This window comes from Pristis pectinata, chromosome 20 (genome assembly GCF_009764475.1).
Source record: "Pristis pectinata isolate sPriPec2 chromosome 20, sPriPec2.1.pri, whole genome shotgun sequence".
Classification (NCBI taxonomy): domain Eukaryota; kingdom Metazoa; phylum Chordata; class Chondrichthyes; order Rhinopristiformes; family Pristidae; genus Pristis; species Pristis pectinata.
Genome location: NC_067424.1, coordinates 5640243 through 5661035, shown reverse-complemented (window position 1 = coordinate 5661035; position 20793 = coordinate 5640243). Strand labels below are relative to the sequence as shown.

Genomic DNA, 20793 nt, shown 5'->3' with positions numbered 1-20793 from the left:
AGCTATAAGGAGAGGTCAGACAGGTCTGGATTGTTTTCTCTGAGGTGTCAGAGGCTGAGGGAAGACGTGATAGAGATCTATAAAATTATGAGAGGCATATATAGAGTAGACAGTGTCTTTCTCCCCCCAGGGTCAAAAGGTCTAATACTGGAGGACATGCATTTAAGGTAAGAAGGGGAAAGTTTGAAGGAGATGTGAAGGGCAAGTTTTATTTTACACAGAGAGTGTTAGGTGCCTGGAATAGTGGAAGCAGATACGATGGTGGCATTTAAGAGGCGTTTAGACAGACACATGAATATGCAGGAAATGGAGGGATATGGACCAGGTGCAGGCAGATAGATTTAGTTTAATTTGGCATCGTGGGCAGCATAGACATGGTGGGCCGAAGGGCCTGTTCCTGTGCTGTACTGTTCTAGGTTCTATGTCCTTCACAGTGAGCAGCCGATACCTATCCTGACACAGAGCCTCAGCACACTGATCTCATCATCCGACAGCTCAACGTGTAGTAGATCACCGAGGCTGTTTTAATCACTGCAAGAGTGGCACAGAGGGCAGGGGTTGGCACTAGTTTCCTGGCATCACAGTGCACAGCCCGAGAAGATGTCTTCAGAAGGGGATACATACTTGGGAATGTTTGAACCACAGGACCAGACAGGCACTGCAACAGATCAGCACTCTACAGGGGCAGGCACGGTAATGTAGTGGTTAGCATAACACTTTACAGCGCCAGCGACCCAGGTTCAATTCCAGCCACTGTCTGTAAGGAGTTTGTACGTTCTCCCCGTGTCTGCGTGGGTTTCCTCCGGGTGCTCCGGTTTCCTTCCACATTTTAAAGACGTACGGGTTAGGAAGTTGTGTTGGCACCAGAAGCGTGGCGACACTTGCGGGCTGCCCCCCAGAACACTCTACGCAAAAGGTGCATTTCACTGTGTGTTTCAATGTACATGTGACTAATAATAAAGATATCTTAAACTCCACTGTGCACAAGGAAATGCACCAACAATTTCAGAGACAATCTTGCTTCCACACACAACCACACTACTAAGACAGGGATCAAACACTACACCATCTAATTTACATCGAACAATCTATTCCACAATAAATGTGCATCAATGAAGATAATTACCCCAAAAACATCAAAGTATCTATCTTCATTAAAAAAAATCGAAGGGACCGGACAGACCATAACCATTAATAAATCCTCTTAGTGTGGAGAGATGGTGACATTTCTATGCAATTCTAAAACCCTGCTATGTTTATGGAATTTTATCAAAAACTCTACAGGTTTTGAGGGGAGGGGTGAAATCTCACTTTAACTTCTCAAAGTTCAAAAATAAAAGTACGGGATGGGGTGGAGAAGATAAAAAGGAAAAGTGGAGACGAGAGATGGAAGGTGGTGGTGGGGCTGAGATGGTGGCCAAGGCTGGTGAAAACCGAAAGGTGCGACTCGACAAGGACTAAATAGGAGGTCAATTGGTTTATTGTTGTCACAGTGAGAAACTTTGTTTTGCATGCCATCCAGACAGATCATTTCATCACATCAGTGCATTGAGGTAGTACAAGGGAAAACAATAATTGAATGCAGAATAAAGTGTTACAGTTACAGAGAAAGTGCAGTGCAGGCAGACAATAAGGTGCAAGGCCATAATGAAGTGGATTGTGAGGTCAAGAGTCCATCTTATCGTACAAGAGGTCCGTTCAGTAGTCTTATAACAGCAGGATAGAAGCTGTCCTTGAGCCTGGTGGTTCGTGCTTTCAGGCTTCAGTCTGACGGGAGAGGGGAGAAGAGAGAATGTCCGGGGTGGGTGGAGTCTTTGATTACGTTGGCTGCTTTACCGAGGCAGCGAGGAGTGTAGACAGAGTCCGTGGAGGGGAGGCTGGTTTCTGTAACGTGCTGAGCTGTGTCCACAACTCTCCGCGGTTTCTTGCGGTCGCGGGCAGAGCAGTTGCGCATACCAAGCCGGGACGCATCCAGATAGGAGGTGAAAGAGCTGCAAAATTACCACGGAGAGAAAAAGAAATGGTGAATGTTGAAAATAAAAGATCGGAATGGGCGATTATCTGAAACTGCTGCACTCACTGTTCACCCTCCCAGAGACGTAACGTGCCTGCTTGTTCTTGGCCTTTGCTGGAACTGTACAGGAACCGAAAGACAGAGGTCAGTGGGTCACAGAATGAAAGTGACAGCAACTGGGAACTCAGAGCGTTCCTTACGGACTGTGTTCTGCAAAACAACCACACAATCGGCATTTTGCCGTCTCACTAGGAACACGGTGCAGAAGCTAGATCGGACATTCAGTAGAATATGCCAAGTTTTTTTTTAAAAGAAAGAAAACTACCATTATACAGAACAATCATCAAAACCAGAAGAAGCCACAATACTTGTGCCTTACGTAAGGCACGATCTGCCTGGATGGCACGCAAACAACAGCTGTTCACTGTATCTTGCTGCATGTGACTATAATAAACCAATACCAAACATCTTGGGCTGGGCAACATTTACATGCAGCACCAAACCAAAACACAGAACGTCAATGGAATAAACTTACGTCACTGATCTCCTCGTCTTTAGCGGGAAAGCGAATCCCTGGCCGCTTGTCTCGATGGTCGTGTTTCTTGCCATTCACTCTCATGCTTCCTTGAATCTTCTTCTCATCCAAATCGGAGCCTGCTCCCTAAAAATCATGAACGGAGTGGAAATGGGTTGCGCGATGCAGCGAGATTGAACAGGGAGCTGTGGGTCGTTACTTCCCTGGGATGGACAGACCCCCACTTCTTTCACGGAAGGCAGACCAAGGCCATGGCTCACAGGCTTCAACAGAAGTCCTCACTGAGGACCAGGAACGATTCCAGACCGAGAGCTGGGCTGGAGGCACCTGATTGCCCACCTGGGCTCTGTTATGATCCAAGCTTTGGTCAGTTTTCTTAAATCCCCACGCATAAGAACATACAACTTCGGAGCAGAAGTAGGCCATATGGCCCCTCAAGCCTGCTCTGCCATTCAATAACTTCAAGGCTAATCTATCAGAGCCCTAGATTAGTGTCTACCCTGGTAGTGTAGCGGTTAGCATAACGCTTTACAGTGCCAGGGACCCGGATTCAATTCTGGCCACTGTCTGTAAGGAGTTTGTACGTTCTCCCCGTGTCTGCGTGGGTTTCCTCCGGGTGCTCCGGTTTCCTCCCACATTCCAAAGACGTACGGGTTAGGAAGTTGTGGGCATGCTGTGTTGGCGCCAGAAGCGTGGCGACACTTGCGGGCTGCCCCCAGAACACTCTACGCAAAAGATGCACTTCACTGTGTTTTGATGTACATGACTAATAAAAAAAATCTTATCTTATCAAATATCTATTGCCCTCTGCCTTAAAAACAGTCAAAGACCCTGCTTCCACTGCCCCTTGTCGTAGAGTTGTAGACAGATACAGCACAGAAACAGGCCCTTCAGCCCACTGAGTCCATGTCGTCCATTTACATTAATCTTTTTTTATTCTCACCACATTCATCTGCACCCCCCCCCCCCGCCCCCCAGATTTTAACATGCACCTACATACTAGGAGCACTTTACAGTGGTGGTTGGGATTTGGGAGCACCTGGAGGAAACCCAGGCAGTCACAGGGAGAACATGCCAACTGCACACTGACAGCACCTGAAGTCAGGATTGAACCCAGGTCCGTGGCGCTGAGAGGCAGAGGCTCTACCAGCTGCACCACTCTTGTGGACGAGTTCCAAAGACTCGCGTACCTCAGGGAAAGAGATGCACCTCTCCTATCATGGGTGGACCCTTGTTTCCAAACAGTGATCCCTGGAGCTAGACTCTCCCACACTCGTCAACATCTCAGGACCTTCTCTGCTGAGATAGCATGGCAAAGCCAAACCCACCAAGTGCTAGAAATCGTGAACAGAAACCGAAACAACTCAGCGGGTCAGGCAGCATTCGTGGAGAGAGAAACAGAGTCAACTTTTCAGACTGATGACCCTTCAACAGAACTGTGGAAGGTAATTGCTAAATTGGCATTTCTCTACATAGATGAAGCCTGAGCTGCTGAGAGTTTCCAGTTGGTTTTCTTAATAGTCATTATTCCACACCGAGGCATATGCCCCCAGCACCCAGAGCTGCCTGCTTACCAACAAGGCAAGAAGGATCACAAACCTTGGCTCGCTTGGCTGCATGGGAGGTCTCTCATCTCCAAATCAGAAGGTTGTAGGAGCTTCGTAAAGGGAGGTAGAGGGTTTAGGTGGAGAATTCCTGAAGTTAGAGCAATTAAACCTTGGTCTATCAAGGTGGAGTACAGAGAGTGGTTTGTAGGGCTGGAGGTGATTACAGAAAGAGGAGGGGGGGGGGGGGGAGACAATGGAGGGATTTGGAAACGAGGACTTAGAGTCACAAAGTCATGCGCCTTGGTTTCAGGAAAACTTCCGCCTGGTTCTGTTAGCATTTGCTTCTCAATCCACCTCTCTAAAGGAAGCTGATAGAGTCACGCAACATAGGCCTTTCGGCCCAACTGACTAATGCTGACCAAGATTCCCATCTAAGTTAGTCCCATCTGCCTGCGTTTGGCCCATATCCCTCTGAACCTTTCCCATCCATGTACCTGCCCGAGTACCTTTTAAGTGTTGTTAATGTCCCTGGCTCAACCATTTCCTCCGGCAGCTCGTTCCATATAATGACCACTCTCCGAGTGAAAAAGTTGCCCCTCGAGTTCCTATTAAATCTCCTACCCTAAACCTATGCCCTCTTAGTGCTTGATACCCCAGCTCTGGGAAAAAGACTGCATGCATTCACTCTATCCATGCCCCTCATGATCTTATACACCAGAGATCACCCCTCATTCTCCTACGCTCCAATGAATAAAGTCCTAGCCTGCTCAATCTCCATAACTCAGGTCCTCAAGTCCTTTTGCTTTGTAAAACGAGCCACTGTGCTGAGTGAGCAGGACATGGTCCGTGTTAGGACATGGAGAGCAGAGTTTGGATGAGAGCAGGACAGGGGAAGCAGTCAGGAGTGCACACAGTTAAACCCTGGACCACTGAGGACAAGCTTACGTTGCTGTACCGTTTCTCCCAGTTGAAGGCAGACAGCCAGGCATGACAGCTTCTATCAATCAGAGACCCTCACTGAGCAACATTATATCTCAGAGATGGTAGGAAATATGTTAGCGATGCTAATGATTAGCCGTGAAATTGTACTGACAGGAGAACAGAGCACAAGGGGTGCAGGAAGCAGCCACAGATGAGATGGAATGAGAGTATCTGGGGTTCCCTGGGAAGAGAGGTTGCTTTATTAGACTATCAATCTACTACATAAAAAGTGAAGGTTTAGAGCCAGAGAAAGCAAAAGTAATAAAATGCAAACTGAAAAGAGAAATAATCAAATGGGTCTGGTGAAGAGCCAGCCACACGCGTGTGGGACTTGATTTAACTCTGCGCCTTTTCCTACAGAGTAACTTGACACAGCGGAGTTGAATTTTTAACCTGCTCAAAGCAGGAGCCTGATCCCATTTACCAGCTCTTGAGAGAATACATCAGGCAGGTTAAAAATCCTGGAGCTGGGAGGAGAGTCTGGATTGATACTTTGCGGATTCTGAGGTGGATACACGGTAGTACAGGCACGGTGGTGTAGCGGTCAGCGTAACGCTATTACAGCGCCAGCGACCCCGGTTCAATTCCGGCCGCAGTCTGTAAGGAGTTTGTACGTTCTCCCCGTGTCTGCGTGGGTTTCCTCCGGGTGCTCCGGTTTCCTCCCACATTCCAAAGACGTACGGGTTAGGAAGTTGTGGGCATGCTATGTTGGCGCCGGAAGCGTGGCGACACTGGCGGGCTGCCCCCAGAACACTCTATGCAAAAGACACATTTCACTGTGTGTTTCGATGTACATGTGACTGATAAAGGAATCTTATCTTATAATGAGGCCAATGTGCAATCCACAGACTCTGACAAATGGGGCACAAGGTGTCCGACAGACGGGTAGTCCGTGAGATGGCACACTCCTTCCACAGGGTTCCCGCTGTACGGACTCGAGGCACCCAACTTCCCGAGTGGCCCTGTCCAACCCCTCCCACTTTCTCCCCAGCCAACCAATCCCAATGAACCCCCTTCCCCTGCCGGACAGAGTCTATCCCACTTGATCACCCTTCCAGCTCACCCTCAATAGTCACAATCAAATGCATTTTCTATTCTCTTAAGCAAAGAATTCTTGTTCATTAACAGTCGGGGTACTTACAAATTCTCCCACATCCACTCGTCCTTTTTGTCAAGCAACTGATTCTTGGATAGCAGGCGAGTCAAAGGATGTGGGGTTTGTGCAGGAAGGTAGCACTTGGGTCAAAGGTCAGCCCTGATCTTACCGAATGGCAAAACGGGCCTAAAGGTCTTTTCCTATTCCAACTTCTACTTCTCACGCTGCTATTTAAAACCTGTGTTCCCTGGTTAACGATCCTTCTCCAAGTTACAGTCATTCAGCACGGAAACAGGCCCTTCAGCCCAACTCATCCATGACAACCAAGGTGTCTAATCTCAGCTAGTCCCATTTGCCTGCATCTGGCCCATATCCCTCTAAACCTTTCTTATCCATGTATCTGTCCAAATGTCTTTTGAATGTCGTAAATGTACCTCCCTCTACAGCTCATTCCACATACCAACCACCTTCTGGGTTAAAAAGTTGACCTTCAGGTCCTCTCCAAATGCTCCACCCCACCCCTCCACCTACCTTAAATCCATGCCTTCTAGTTTCAGACCCAGCCCCTGCACCATGAGAAAAAGACTGTCACCATCCACCCCATCTATGTACCCCACCCCACCTCACACACCCTCCAGAGAAAAAGGTCCTAACCCATCCAGCCTCTCCAGACAACTATGCCCTCCAGTCCAGACAATGTATCTCCTCTGCACCTCTTCCAGCTCAGTGACATCCTTCCTACAGCTGGATGAGCAGAACTGCACACAATACTCCAAGTGCGGTCTCGCCAATGACTTGTACAATTGCAACGTGACGCCCCAGCTCCTGTACTCAATGTCCTGACCGATAAAGGCAAGCACTTGAAACACATTCTTCACCACCCTGTCTGCCTGTGTCGCTGCTTTCAGAGAACGAGGTACCTGTCCCCCTAGGTCTCCCTGTTCCACAACACCAAGTGGGAGAAGTTCCTCCCTAATTGTATCAGAATTTGAACATAGTTCTCTCCTTGACCTTCTCTTCTGCAAGAAGTTCTCCAAGTTCCTTGGCCCTGCCACATAACCTTATCAGTGGCATTGTGCGAGATGAAGACAGAATGCCTCTTGGCTATTTGACGATGCCTCCACAGTCAAACAGCCTGCCAGCCCTCATTGCCTCAGACCTCTCAAACTGGACAGATGTTACCCTAACTGCTAAAAATAGAAACTACACCTTTCAACTGGGAAAGGAAAAGGATTGGCAATGTTTTATTCTTCAAGTTTATTAAATGATAAAAATCCACTCAACTTTTCAACAAAGTATCACCAAATTCACTGGGTCATTAACGTGTACTGAAATATTAATCCAGAGGCTTGTGCTAAAATCGGGACTTCTAGTGATTGGGTTAATGAGTAATGAATCACCAGCAGCTTCAATGTGCTGGAGAGCTGTACGTACTGTGATTATCAAGTGCTGATAGTGTCATCAGCTAGATTAGAAATATTTTTAGATGATGCTATCATTCTAATAAATTGTTTTCTGTGGCTGGGAGTCTTTTGCAAAGTTTAACTTGTTCTAATGCTCCCAATGGAAGCTTGAAGAGGAGATCATATAAACCAATCAATCCTGATCTATCAGTCAGTGAGATTATGTCTGATCCTGTGAGCATAATCCTCAAATCCTCATTCCAAAACCTTTGATTCAAACTTAACATTTATTTTCTTTCCCCAACAGATTTCCAAACTTCTCCTGCTTTACGAAGTGTTCTGAGCTTCATAGAGAGAGGCAGAGTCCTACAGCACGGAAACAAGGCCCTTCAGTCCAACTGGTCCATGCCGACCAAGATTCCCATCCAAGCTAGTCCCATTTGCCAGCGTTTGGCCCATAACCTTCTAAACCTTTCCTATCCACATACCTATCCAACTGTCTTCTAAAAGTTGTTATCGTACCTGCCTCAGCCTCTGGCAGTTCATTCCACATACATACCACCCTTTGTGTCAAAAAAAAAATTGCCCATCAACTTTTGGTACCACAGGGACTTTTCAGTCCCATGGGAATTGTCTCCTGTTCCTATAATCGATCCGACCAGAACAGTTTCTATCTGCAGAAGTTCCTTTCGAAAAGCTGAGGACTTCTATAAAGCCACCGAGACACAAGAGACTGTGGAATCTGGACCAACAATCTGCTGGAGGAACTCAGTGGGTCGGGCAGCATCTGTTGGGGGGGGGGGGGGGGGCGTCGAGAGTAATTGTTGATGTTTGGGTCGAAACCCTGCACCCGGACTGAGCGGAGAGGGGAGATGAACAGTTCACCAACCAGTTCTCCCCTCCCTCCCCCAATCTGGTCCTTGTTCCATCTGCCATACACCTCTCCCCTAATGGTTCCCATTCTCACCCTCCTCACATCTCAGAGTCCGGCACTGGGAGCGCTTTGTGTTCCTGCTCACCTCCCTGCAGCTGTTGTGCCCACCTTCACCCTCACTTCCCTCCGCCTGCCTCCAACTACTGCCCACCCACCTCCACCTCCCCCAGCTCGCTCCACCTGCCCGTCATCCTTCAAACCTCCCTCGGGTCCACCAATCACCTCTGGCCTCCGTCTCACCCCTCCCCTCTTTACACCGACTACCTGCCCTCCTGATGCTGGGTGTCGACCCAAAAACGTCAATAACTTCTTCCCCCACCCCCACAGATGCTGCTCGACCCACTGAGTTCCTCCAGCAGATTGGTCGTTCCCTCAATAAAACCAACCCCAAACCTTCAAATTCCAAGGAACACAACACAGTTTGCAGATCAAAAACAGAAGATTCCAGGGTTAACCAGCGTCCGTGGGGAGAGAATAACAGTCAACCTTTCTTGTGGGAGTATCGAGAGCAGTGATCAACTCCAAACCTCCCATCCCATGGCTGATTTCCAAAGTATTAAATGCAACTAAATATAGCATCACCACACCTCAAATCCAAACGATAGTCTGCCACAGGGCATTTTTTCTTGTTTGTTTTGTACTCATCATCCTTACCTTAGCCACCCATCCCATCCCCTTGCTGAGCCCAAATCAAGCCATGGCAAATGTGGGTGTCGAGTCTCACCAAGGAATTAGCTCCCAATCGGAAATCTATCCATTCCCAAATTCCTATTTCTATGTCTGTACCAGTACCTGGGAATCATCTCATCTGCCAAAGCCCTTGTCCAGATCTTTGTCACCTACAGCGGGATCATTTTTTTTCTCCCTTAAAAATTTTTTTTTGGCTCCCCTCCCCCTTCCCTCAGCGGGATCTTGATCAGCAGAGTAAATGGGCTCAGGAGTGGCAAATGCAGTTTAATTTGGATAAGTGTGAGGTGTTGCATTTTGGAAAGTCAAATCCAGATAGGACTTTCACAGTGAACGGCAAGGCCCTGGGGAGTGTTGTAGAACAGAGAGACCTTGGAGTACAAGTACATGGTTCACTGAAAGTGGAGTCACAGGCAGACAGGATGAAGAAGGCTTTTGTGGCATGTTGGCCTTGATCAGTCAGGGCATTGAGTATAAATGTTGGGAGGTCATGGTGTAGTTGTACAGGACGCTGGTGAGGCCGCACTTGGACTATTGTGTTCAGTTTTGGTCGCCCTGCTATAGGAAAGATGTGATTAAACTGGAAAGATTTACAAGGATGTTGCCAGGACTTGAGATACTTAGTTACAGGGAGAGGTTGGCCAGGCTAGGACTGTATTCCTTGGAGCATTGGAGATTGCAGGGTGACCTTATAGAGGTGTATAAAATCACAAGGGGCACAAATAGGGTGAATGCACTCAGTCTTTTTACCCAGAGTTGGGGAATCAAGAAGTAGAGGGCATAGGTTTAAGGTGAGAGGGGAAAGATTTAAGAGGAACTTGAGGAGCAACTTTTTTTTTGTACACAAAGGGTAGTATCTATATGGAACGAGCTGCCAGAGGAAGTGGTTGAGGCAGGTACAATAACAACTTTTAAAAGGCAGTTGAACAGGTACATGGATTGGAAAGATTTAGAAGGTTCTGGGCTGAATGCTGGCAAATGGGACTAGATTGGATGGGGCATCTTGGTTGGCATGGACCAGTTGGGCTGAAGGGCCTGCTTTCATGCTGTATGACTCTATGACTCAAGTCCACCAACATACGAACAACAGAAAACGTTGGAAGCACTCGGCAGGTCAGGCAGCATCTGCGGAGAGAGAAGCGGGATGAAGGTTTCAGGCTGAAAACTCTTTGACCCAAACAGGCAACTCAGTCAGAACTTTCCCAGATATGACAAAGGGTGTTAGACATCGTCGCTTCACACAGATGCTGCCTGACCTGCTGAATGCTTCCAACATTGTTTTTATTTCAGATTTCCAGCATCTGCAGTTTTACAATTTCCATTCCAACACACTCCTTGCTCTCGTCTATAAACTTCCCATCCAGACCCCGCTACCTGTGTCCTGATTCTAACAAATCCCTTTCCTTTATCACCCCCTTACTGACCAAGACTGACTCTCAGTTAAAATTTTCATCCTTGTTTTCAGTCTCTCCAGAGTCTTCTGCCTCCCTATCTCTGTATTCTGATGTGACTACACAATGGAGCAGGCGTTAGTACTGCTGAATTCGATGCTGCTGCCTGTGTGGAGTTTGCACGTTCTCCCTGCAACCGTGTGGGCGCTCCAGTTTCCTCCATGTTCCATTTCGGTCAGCCGGTAGGTCAACAGGCTGACTGAAATGGCCCCTGAAGTAGGTGGGTGACGGGAGTATCAGTGGGGGGGGTGCTGATGGGCACGTGAAAGGGAATAGGTCACAGCGACGTAAGTGGGGGAATGGGCTTGCTCTGAGAGCCAGCAGAGACTCGAGGACTGAATGGCCTCTTTCTATGCCGTACGAAGCTGAGCCTCGGAGATCCCTGTGCCCCTCCAGCTCTGATCTGAAAGTTCACCATGGGTGGCCATGCCTTCTGGGGCCTGAGCTCTGGCATTGTCCCCACTATCCTCTCCCCCCTATCTCTTTCAACATGCCCCCACCCCTTTGAGCGAGCTTTCCACCATCTCCCCTCCTGCCATCTGACGTGACGATATGAAAGTTTGTCAGTTAAAACTCTTCTGTGTCAATCAAGCACGACTGACAACGTTAGAAACACTTTGTAAATGGAAGGTGCTGTTGCTGTTGAAGCCTTCCTCTGGGCCAGCTCAGTAGACACTAAATCTAACAGAGACCTCATTCTCAATAACAATTATTTATTTGGAACCAGTCGATATTCAAGCACAAGATGTCCACACCAGACACTCTGCAAATGCCCCGTCAGTTCAGCTGAGATAAAAGTAGAGGGCTCTTCATGATGGTGGAACCCTAATGTAGAGACAGCAGAGGAGTACACCCCCAATAGCAAAGTCTCGAAAAGTCCCTGCAACCCAGCCACTCACCTAGTTGAGTGAAATTTGTCAGATAAAGGGCCAAATATAAGATAAGATTTCTTTATTAGTCACATGTACATCGAAACACACAGTGAAATGCACCTTTTGTGCGAGTGTTCTGGGGGCAGCCCGCAAGTGTCACCACGCTTCCGGCGCCAACACAGCATGCCCACAACTTCCTAACCTGTACGTCTTTGGAATGTGGGAGGAAACTGGAGCACCCGGAGGAAACCCACGCAGACATGGGGAGAACGTACAAACTCCTGACAGACAACAGCTGGAATTGAACCTGGGTCACTGGCGCTGTAATAGCATTACGCTAACCGCTACACTACTGTAAAACTTTTTCCCAAACAGAAAGCTCACCTCAGGAGGCTAAAGAAATTTGGTTTGTCCCCTTTGACACTCACCAACATTTATCAATGTACCATAGAAAGCATCCTATCTGGATGCATCACAGCTTGGTACGGCAACTGCTCTGCCCAGGACCGCAAAAAACTGCAGAGAGTTGTGGACACAGCCCAGCACATCACGGAAACCAACATCCCCTCCATGGACTCTGTCTATACCTCTCACTGCCTTGGTGAAGCAGCCAACATAATCAAAAACCCCACCCACCCGGGTCATTCTCTCTTCTCCCCTCTCCCATCAGGCAGAAGATACAGGAGCCTGAGGACACGTACCACCAGGCTCAAGGACAGCTTCTATACCACGGTGATAAGACTATTAAATGGTTCCCTTATACGATGAGATGGACTCTTGACCTCACAATCTACCTTGTTATGACCTTGCACCTTATTGTCTACCTGCACTGCACTTCCTCTGTAGCTGTGACACTTTACTCTGTACTCCCTTATTTTTACCCTGTACTACCTCAATGCACTGTGTAATGAATTGATCTGTATGAACAGTATGCAAGACAAGTTTTTCACTGTACCTCAGTATGTGACAATAATAAACCAATACAATAGGCCAAATTGTAACATCATCTTGTTTTCTCTTTTGCATAAATGAAAACCTTATTACCCCATTAAAATAATATTGTCAATAAAACTAGCGAACAGAAAAATGTCATAAAACTCTATTAGTCATTTTCCCATTAACATGAAATTTCCAAGCCTCGACTTTTTAAATCATGTTTTCTACACTGAATGATTGGAAAGGTATTAATATTACTTTCATTTAGCAGTGAGGAGATTTAGACTTGGAATGCATCGGGCAGCTGTTCCCTGACGAAGCAGCAATGTAAGGTAACAGCTGACCAATTAAACTACCAACCCGCACGCCTTTGAGATTTAGAAGGAAACTGGAGCACCCGGGGGAAACCCACACGGTCACAGGGAGAACGTGAAAACTCCACACAGACAGCGCCGGAGGTCAGGATCAAACCCAAGGTCGCTGGAGCTGTGAGGCAGCAGCTCTAACTGCGCCCCTGTTACATTTGTCCTCTTCCTAGGAAGGTTGAGGGTTTGGGAGGTGCTGTCGGAGTAGTCTGTATGAGGGTATCCTGTAGTGAAGGCATAAGAGACTGCAGATGCTGGAATCTGGAGCATAGAAAACTAACTGCTGGAGGGACTCAGGAGGTCAGGCAGCGTCTGTGGAGGGAAATAGTTCAGGTTGAGACCCTTCAGTCCAAATGAAGGGTCTCAACCCCAAATGTCAACAGTCCTTTCCCTCCACAGATGCTGCCTGACCTGCTGAGTTCCTCCAGCAGCTTGTTCCTTACATCCTGTAACGGTGCAGCTTGTGAAAGGCATCCCCTCCGTGGACTCTGTCTACACTTCTCGCTGCCTCGGTAGAGCAGCCAACATAATCAAAGACCCCGCCCACCCCAGACATTCTCTCTTCTCCCCCCTCCCTTGAAAACACACACCACCAGGCTCAAAGACAACTTCTATCCCACTGTTGTAAGACTCTTGAACTCTTGTACACTAAAGATGAACTCTTGTCCTCACAATCTCACGGCCTTTGCACCTTATTGTCTGCCTGCACTGCACTCTATCTGCAACTGTAACACAATATTCTGCATCCTGGTATTGCTTTTCCCTTGTACTACCTCAAAGTATTTCTATTTTGAAATGTGGGCAGGCACGGTAGTGTAGCGGTTAGCGTAATGCTTTACAGCGCCAGCGACCCGGGTTTAATTCCCGCCGCTGTCCGTAAGGAGTTTGTATGCTCTCCCCGTGTCTGCGTGGGTTTCCTCCGGGTGCTCCGGTTTCCTCCCACATTCCAAAGACGTACGGGTTAGGAAGTTGTGGGCATGCTATGTTGGTGCTGGAAGCGTGGCGACACTTGCGGGCTGCCCCCAGAACACTCTACGCAAAAGATGTATTTCACTGTGTGTTTCAATGTACATGTGACTAATAAAGAGATCTGTATGGCTTGCTTTTCACTGTACCTCAGTGCACGTGACAATAATATACCAACACCAATCTTCCCTGGTGCCGTGCCCCACCCTCCAACCCTACGAGGGGTGACCACTCACCAGGCCTGTTTTTTTCCTCTTTTCCGGTGGTCCTGACACCCTCAGCTCATTCGGTTTGATCTTCATGACAGGCAGCTTCCGCACCGAGTCCGTCCACGGCACACTAAAGCTCTCCGACATTTGCCTGACTCCGTCAACCTATGGAGGAGCAAGGGTCGTTGGCAGCCTGAGGCTTTACATTTGACCAAAACTACAAGGTCGTCCCTCCCTTAACCACCCGATCTCTGCTGCTGCTCAATGCTACAACACTGATAACAAACACAACTGTTAAAGAAGTGAAAACTGAATGCTAGAAACACTCAGCAGGTCAGGCAGCATCTGCGGAGAGAGAGGGAGAAACAGAATTAATGTTTCAGATCAACGACCCTTTGTCAGCACCAATTCATTGCCACAGACGGCTGTGGAGGCCAAGTCACTGGGTGTATTTAAAGCGGAGGTTGATAGGTTCTTGATTAGTGAGGGCGTCAAAAGTTATGGGGAGAAGGCAGGAGAATGGGGTTGAGGGGGAAAAATAAATCAGCCATGAAGTGTGAGGTAGTACACTTTGGAAGGACAAACTCCAAGGCGGAGTACTAGGTAAATGGAAGGATTCTGGGCAGTGTAGAGGAGCAGGGGGATCTGGGGGTTCATATCCACAGATCACTGAATGTTGCCTCGCAGGTGGATAGGGTAGTTAAGAAAGCTTATGGGATGTTAGCTTTCATAAATCAGGGGATTGAATTTAAGAGCCGCGAAGTGAAGATGCAGCTTTACAAAACTCTGGATAGGCCACACTTAAGAGTACTGTGTCCAGTTCTGGTCGCCTCATTATAGGAAGGATGTGGAGGCGTTGGAAAGGGTGCAGAGGAGATTTACCAGGATGCTGCCTGGATTAGAGAGTATGGATTATGAGGAGAGACTAAAGGAGCTAGGGCTTTACTCTTTGGAGAGGAGGAGGACGAGGGGAGACAATGATAGGGGTGTACAAGATACTGAGAGGAATAGATAGAGTGGACAGCCAGCACCTCTTTCCCAGGGCGCCAATGCTCAATACAAGAGGACATGGCTTTAAGGTATTGGGTGGGAAGCTCAAGGGTGATGTCAGGGGGAGGTTTTTCACCCAGAGAGTGGTTGGTGCATGGAATGCGCTGCCTGGGGTGGTGCTGGAGGCTGATACATTGGACAAGTTCAAGAGATTGTTAGATAAGCATATGGAGGAATTTAAGTTGGAGGGATATGTGGGAGGAAGGGGTTAGATAGTCATAGGTGTGGTTTGAAAATCAGCACAACATGGTGGGCCAAAGGGCCAGTATTATGTTGTATTGTTCTATGGTTCTATGATCGAATGGCAGAGGAGACTTGATGGGCTGAATGGCCTAATTCTGCTCCTTTGTCTTATGGTCTTAATATCTGTGAGGGTGTTAAGTTTTCTGCTACAAGGTCACAACCCAGAACATTAACTGTTTCCCTCTCTGCCGAGGCAACAAAGATTCCACCTGCTGGTGTCACCCGTTAACGAGTCTCAAATTGCAAACTTGGCCCTTGTGTCCGTCAAAGAGCAAAAAACTGCAGATGCTGGAAACACTAAAGTGGAACAGGCTAGAAATGCTCAGCACGTCAGGCAGCATCTGCGGAGAGCTAATGTTTGAGATTGATGACTTTTCAACAGAACATGGAACCAGGGCTAACGAAAGGTCATTGGCCCAAAATGTTAACTGTTCCTCTCCCACCGATGCTGCCCGACCTGCTGAGTGGTTGTCTTTATATAAATATAATCTCTTTCCTCATCCAACCATTGCCTATTTTAGCTGTTTAATTAACCTGTCTAAAATAACACACATTAAAATCTGGCATACAGATCTTCCTTGGCTCATGTACAGCCCATAAATACAAGTGAGTGTTTGGGAGATCAGCGGGATGGATTTGCTAGCTGCTGTTGGACTGGGTGGGAGCCCGTTCATAGAACATACATAGAACATAGAATACTACAGCACAGTACAGGCCCTTCGGCCCACAATGTTGTGCCGACATTTTATCCTGTTCTAAGATCTATCTAACCCTTCTCTCCCACATAGACCCCTATTTTTCTAACATTCATGTGTCTATCTCTTAAATGTCCCTAATGTATCTGCCCCCACCACCTCTGCAGGCAGTGCGTTCCACGCACCCACCACTCTGTGTAAAAAAACTTATCCCTGACATCTCCCTTATACCTTCCTTCAATCACCTTAAAATTATGTCCCCTCGTGTTAGCCATTGTCGCGCTGGGCAAAAGTCTCTGACTGTCCACTCGCTCTATGCCTCTTATCATCTTGTGCACCTCTATCAAGTCATCTCTCATCCTCCTTCTCTCCAAAGAGAAAAGCCTTAGCTCACTCAACCTATCCTCATAAGACATGCTCTCCAATCCAGGCAGCATCCTGGTAAATCTCCTCTGCACCCTCTATAAAGCTTCCACATCCTTTCTGAACATAATACTCCAAATGTGGTTTGACCAGAGTTCTATAGAGTTGCAACATCACCTCGCAGCTCCTGAACTCAATCCCCCGATGACTAATGAAGGCCAACACTCCATACACCTTCTTAACAACCCTATCAACTTGCGCGACAACTTTGAGGGATCTATGGACTTTGACCCCCCAGATCCCTCTGTTCCTCCACACTGCTAAGAGTCCTGCCATTAACCTAGTATTCTGCCTTCAAATTCAGCCTTTCATTGTGAATCACTTCACACTTCTCCTGGTTGAACTCCATCTGCCACTTCTCAGCCTAGCTTTGCATCCTGTCTATATCACGTTGTAACTCGCTATATGTCGACAACCTTCTACACTATCCACAGCACCATCAACCTTCGTGTCATCTGCAAACTTACTAACCCATCCTTCCACATCCTCATCCAAGTCATTTATAAAAATCACAGAGAGCAGGGGTCCCAGAACAGATCCCTGAAGAACACCACTGGTCACCGACCTCCAGGCAGAATACGCTCCATCTACAACCATCCTCTGCCTTCTATGGGTGAGCCAATTCTGAATCCACACAGCCAAGTTTCCCTGGATCCCATGTTTCCTGACTTTCTGAATGAGCTTATCGTGGGAAACCTTATCAAACGCCTTACTAAAGTCCATATACACCACATCGACTGCTCTACCTTCATCAGTGTGTTTTGTCACATCCTCAAAGAATTCAATCAGGCTCGTGAGGCACGACCTGCCCCTCACAAAGCCATGCTGACTATCCCTAATCAGACTACACTCCTCCAAATGCTCATAAATCCTGTCCGTAAGAATCTTTTCCAATAAATTGCCGACCAGTGAAGTAAGACTCAATGGTCGATCATTCCCAGGGTTATCCCTACCCCCTTTCTTGACCAAAGGAATAACATTTGCCACCCTCCAATCATCTGGTACTACTCCTGTGGCCAGTGAAGATGCAAAGATCATCGCCAAGGGCTCAGAAATCTCTTCCCTCGCTTCCTGTAGTATCCTGGGATATATCCTGTCTGGCCCTGGAGACTTATCTATCCTAATGTGTTTCAAAAGTTCCAGCACATCCTCCTTCTTAACATCGACATATTCTAGCTTATCAGCCTGTTTTACGCTGTCCTCACAAACATCAAAGTGTCTCTCACTGGTGAATACTGAAGCAAAGTATTCATTAAGGACCTCCCCTACCTCCCTCGACTCCAGGCACATTTCCTCCTCTATCCCTAATCGGTCCTACCTTCACTCTAGTCATCCTCCTGTTCTTCACATGAGTAGAATGCCTTGGGGTTTTCCTTAATCCTACTCACCAAGGCCCTCTCATGCTCCCTTCTTGCTCTCCCAAGTCCATTCTTAAGCTCCTTGGTGGCTACCTTGTAACCCTCTAGAGCCCTGTCTGATCCTTGCTTCCTAAAACCTTAAGTAAGCTTCTTTCTTCCTTTTCACTTAATATTCCACATCTCTTGTCAACCATTCCTGCCTCAATGGGACAAACCTATCCCGAACCCACTGCAAGTGATCTCTAAACAACCTCCACATTTCCATTGTGCATTTCCCTGAGTACATCTGCTCCCAACTGCTTACACTTCCAAGTTCCTGCCCTAATAGCGTCATAATTCCCCCTCCCCCAATTAAAAACTTTCCCATACCGTCTACTCCTATCCCTCTCCAAGGCAAGGGTAAAGGTCATGGAGATGTGGACACTGTCTCTGAAATGCTCACCCAGCATGAGATCTGACACCTGACCAGGTTCATTGCCTAGTACCAGATCCAGAATGGCCTCTCCTCCAGTCGGCCTGTCCACATACTATGTCAGGAATCCTTCCTGGACACAGCTAACAAATCCCGCCCCATCTGAACCTCTTACACTAAGGGGAGTTAAAAAATCTGCCTCCCGATCTGCTCCTCAGCATCTCCACTGCCATTGGGGGGGGGGGGAGGGGGGTTCTGTAGAATACTCCCAATAGAGTGATCACTCCCTTTCTGTTTCTGACCTCCACCCGCACTGACTCAGTAGACAATCCCTCCAGGACACCTTCCCTTTCTGCAGCTGTGATACTATCCCTGATTAGCAATGCCACTCCCCCACTGGACCTCTCCACACTTGGTTGCAATATTCTCTATCACAACAATTAAGATATCTTTATTAGTCATGTGTACATCGAAACACAGTGAAATGCATCTTTTGCGTAGTGTTCTGGGGGCAGCCCGCAAGTGTCGCCACGCTTCCAGTGCCAACATAGCATGCCCACAACTTCCTAACCCGTACATCTTTGGAATGCGGGAAGAAACCAGAGCACCCGGAGGAAACCCACGCAGACACGGGGAGAACATACAAACTCCTTAGACAGTGGCCAGGATTGAACCCGGGTTGCTGGTGCTGTAATAGCGTTACGCTAACCGCTACACTACCGTGCCTGCCCTAAATGAACAGTATTCTACTTGCGGTGCCCGACGTTCACTGATTGACAAGAGACAACTGTTGATTCCAATCAAAGGATGTTCCAAAGACAGGGGACAAGTCAGCCCACCCTGCCTGTTCTAATAAGCCACCCAATGTCTGCTCCCCTTTTCTCCAACTATTGATTGCTTCCCACTCATCCAGACAGTGAATTCCAGCTCCGTCCATCTCTCTCTGACCATGGGATCATCACCACTCCGGAGATGGAATGTGCATACACTGCTCATATGAGGCAGACATTCACTGGTCTAAACAAACAGGTCAAGGACCCCATTAAAAAGGTACTCCCAAGAAACCTGGAAACTAAAGAACTCTGGAACCTGAACAACAAACAAACTGCTGAGGGAACTCAGCAGGTTGAGCAGCATCTGTGGAGGTTGAGCAACGAAAAACATTGTCCAAGAGGAGCAGAAACAAGAGGGAGCGAGAAAACAGTGAGGGAGGAGATCACAGAACTCCCACAGGAGGAGAAATTCTTCAAAGTCATCATGCCTTGAAGCACTCCCTCTGCCTCCACAGATGCTGCTTGACCCGCTGAGTTCCTCCAGCAACTTGTTTTATTTTCCTCCAAGAAATTTAATGCAGAGACATACAGAAGGATGATCTCAAATTTACCCCCTCACCTAACAAGCCTGCACTGTTTGCATGGTTCGGTGTTTGATGTGGGTTACAGGAGCCATTACTGCCCCCCGATGGTAAACTTCAGGATTGCAGGGATTTAAGTCTTGGGATAGTGACGTGGATAAATATCTTCGCTCAGAGTGGAATCATTTACCCCTGGACTGTGGACGCTCAGTCCTTGAAGACATTCAAGGCAGCAAGATATATTTTTGGATTTAAGGCAGATGTGGAGTTAGAATAGGAAAGTGCAGTTGTGTCAAAGGTTGATTGTCTTATTTAATGATTGAACAGAATTGGGTCAGAGGGCCACTCATACATAAGCCTCCTTCAATAAATACAGGCAGAAATTAGCTCTTACAGGTTTCCCGTCTGGTTTTGAAGGTGAAGGTACAAGTTGCTATGTCACTGTGCCATACCTGGTCTGTAGAAATTGTATTCTATCCTACTGTTTTAAGACTATTGAATGTTCCCCTTGTACGGTAGGACAGACTCTTGACCTTGCAATCTTGGTACGGCAACTGATCTGCCCGTGACCACAAGAAACTGCAGAGTTGTGGGCACAGTTCAGCACATCCTGGAAACTAGCCTCCCCTCCATGGACTCTGTCTACACTTCTCACTGCCTCGGGAAAGCGGCCAACATAATCAAAGACCCCATCTACCCCGGACATTCTCTCTTCTCCCCCCTCCCACCAGGCAGAAGATACAAAAGCCAGAAAGCACGTACCACCAGGCTCAAGGACAGCTTCTATCCCGCTATTATAAGACTACTGAATGGTCTTCAGTACAATAAGAAGTGTAGCGGTTAACGTAACACTTTACAGCACCAGTGACCCGGGTTCAATTCCAGCTACTGTCTGTAAGGAGTTTGTACGTTCTCCCCGTGTCTGCGTGGGTTTCCTCAGGGTGCTCTGGTTTCCTCCCACATTCCAAAGACGTACGGGTTAGGAAGTTGTGGGCATGCTATGTTGGCGCTGGAAGTGTGGCGACCCTTGCGGGCTGCCCCCAGAACACTACACAAAAAGATGCATTTCACTGTGTGTTTCGACGTACATGTGACTAACAAAGATATCTTAACTTGACCTCACAATCTACCTGGTCATGGACTTGCACCTTATTGTCTACCTACATTGCACTTTCTCTGTAACTGTAACACTTTATTCTGCATTCTGTTATTGTCTTCCCTTGTACGACCTCAATGCACTGATGTGATGAAATTATCTGTAT

General features: G+C 47.6%; 1 protein-coding gene across 1 annotated transcript in view; it reads right to left on the bottom strand.

Moving 5' to 3' along the window:
* Window positions 1–20793, bottom strand: part of LOC127581066 (uncharacterized) — a 70435-nt gene that overhangs the window by 18117 nt on the left and 31525 nt on the right. The window contains exons 7-8 of the mRNA XM_052035135.1: window positions 14024–14161; window positions 2550–2675 (exon numbers count right to left, since the gene is read on the bottom strand). Coding sequence (XP_051891095.1) covers window positions 2550–2675; window positions 14024–14161 — 264 coding nt within the window. The remainder of the gene's footprint in view (window positions 1–2549; window positions 2676–14023; window positions 14162–20793) is intronic.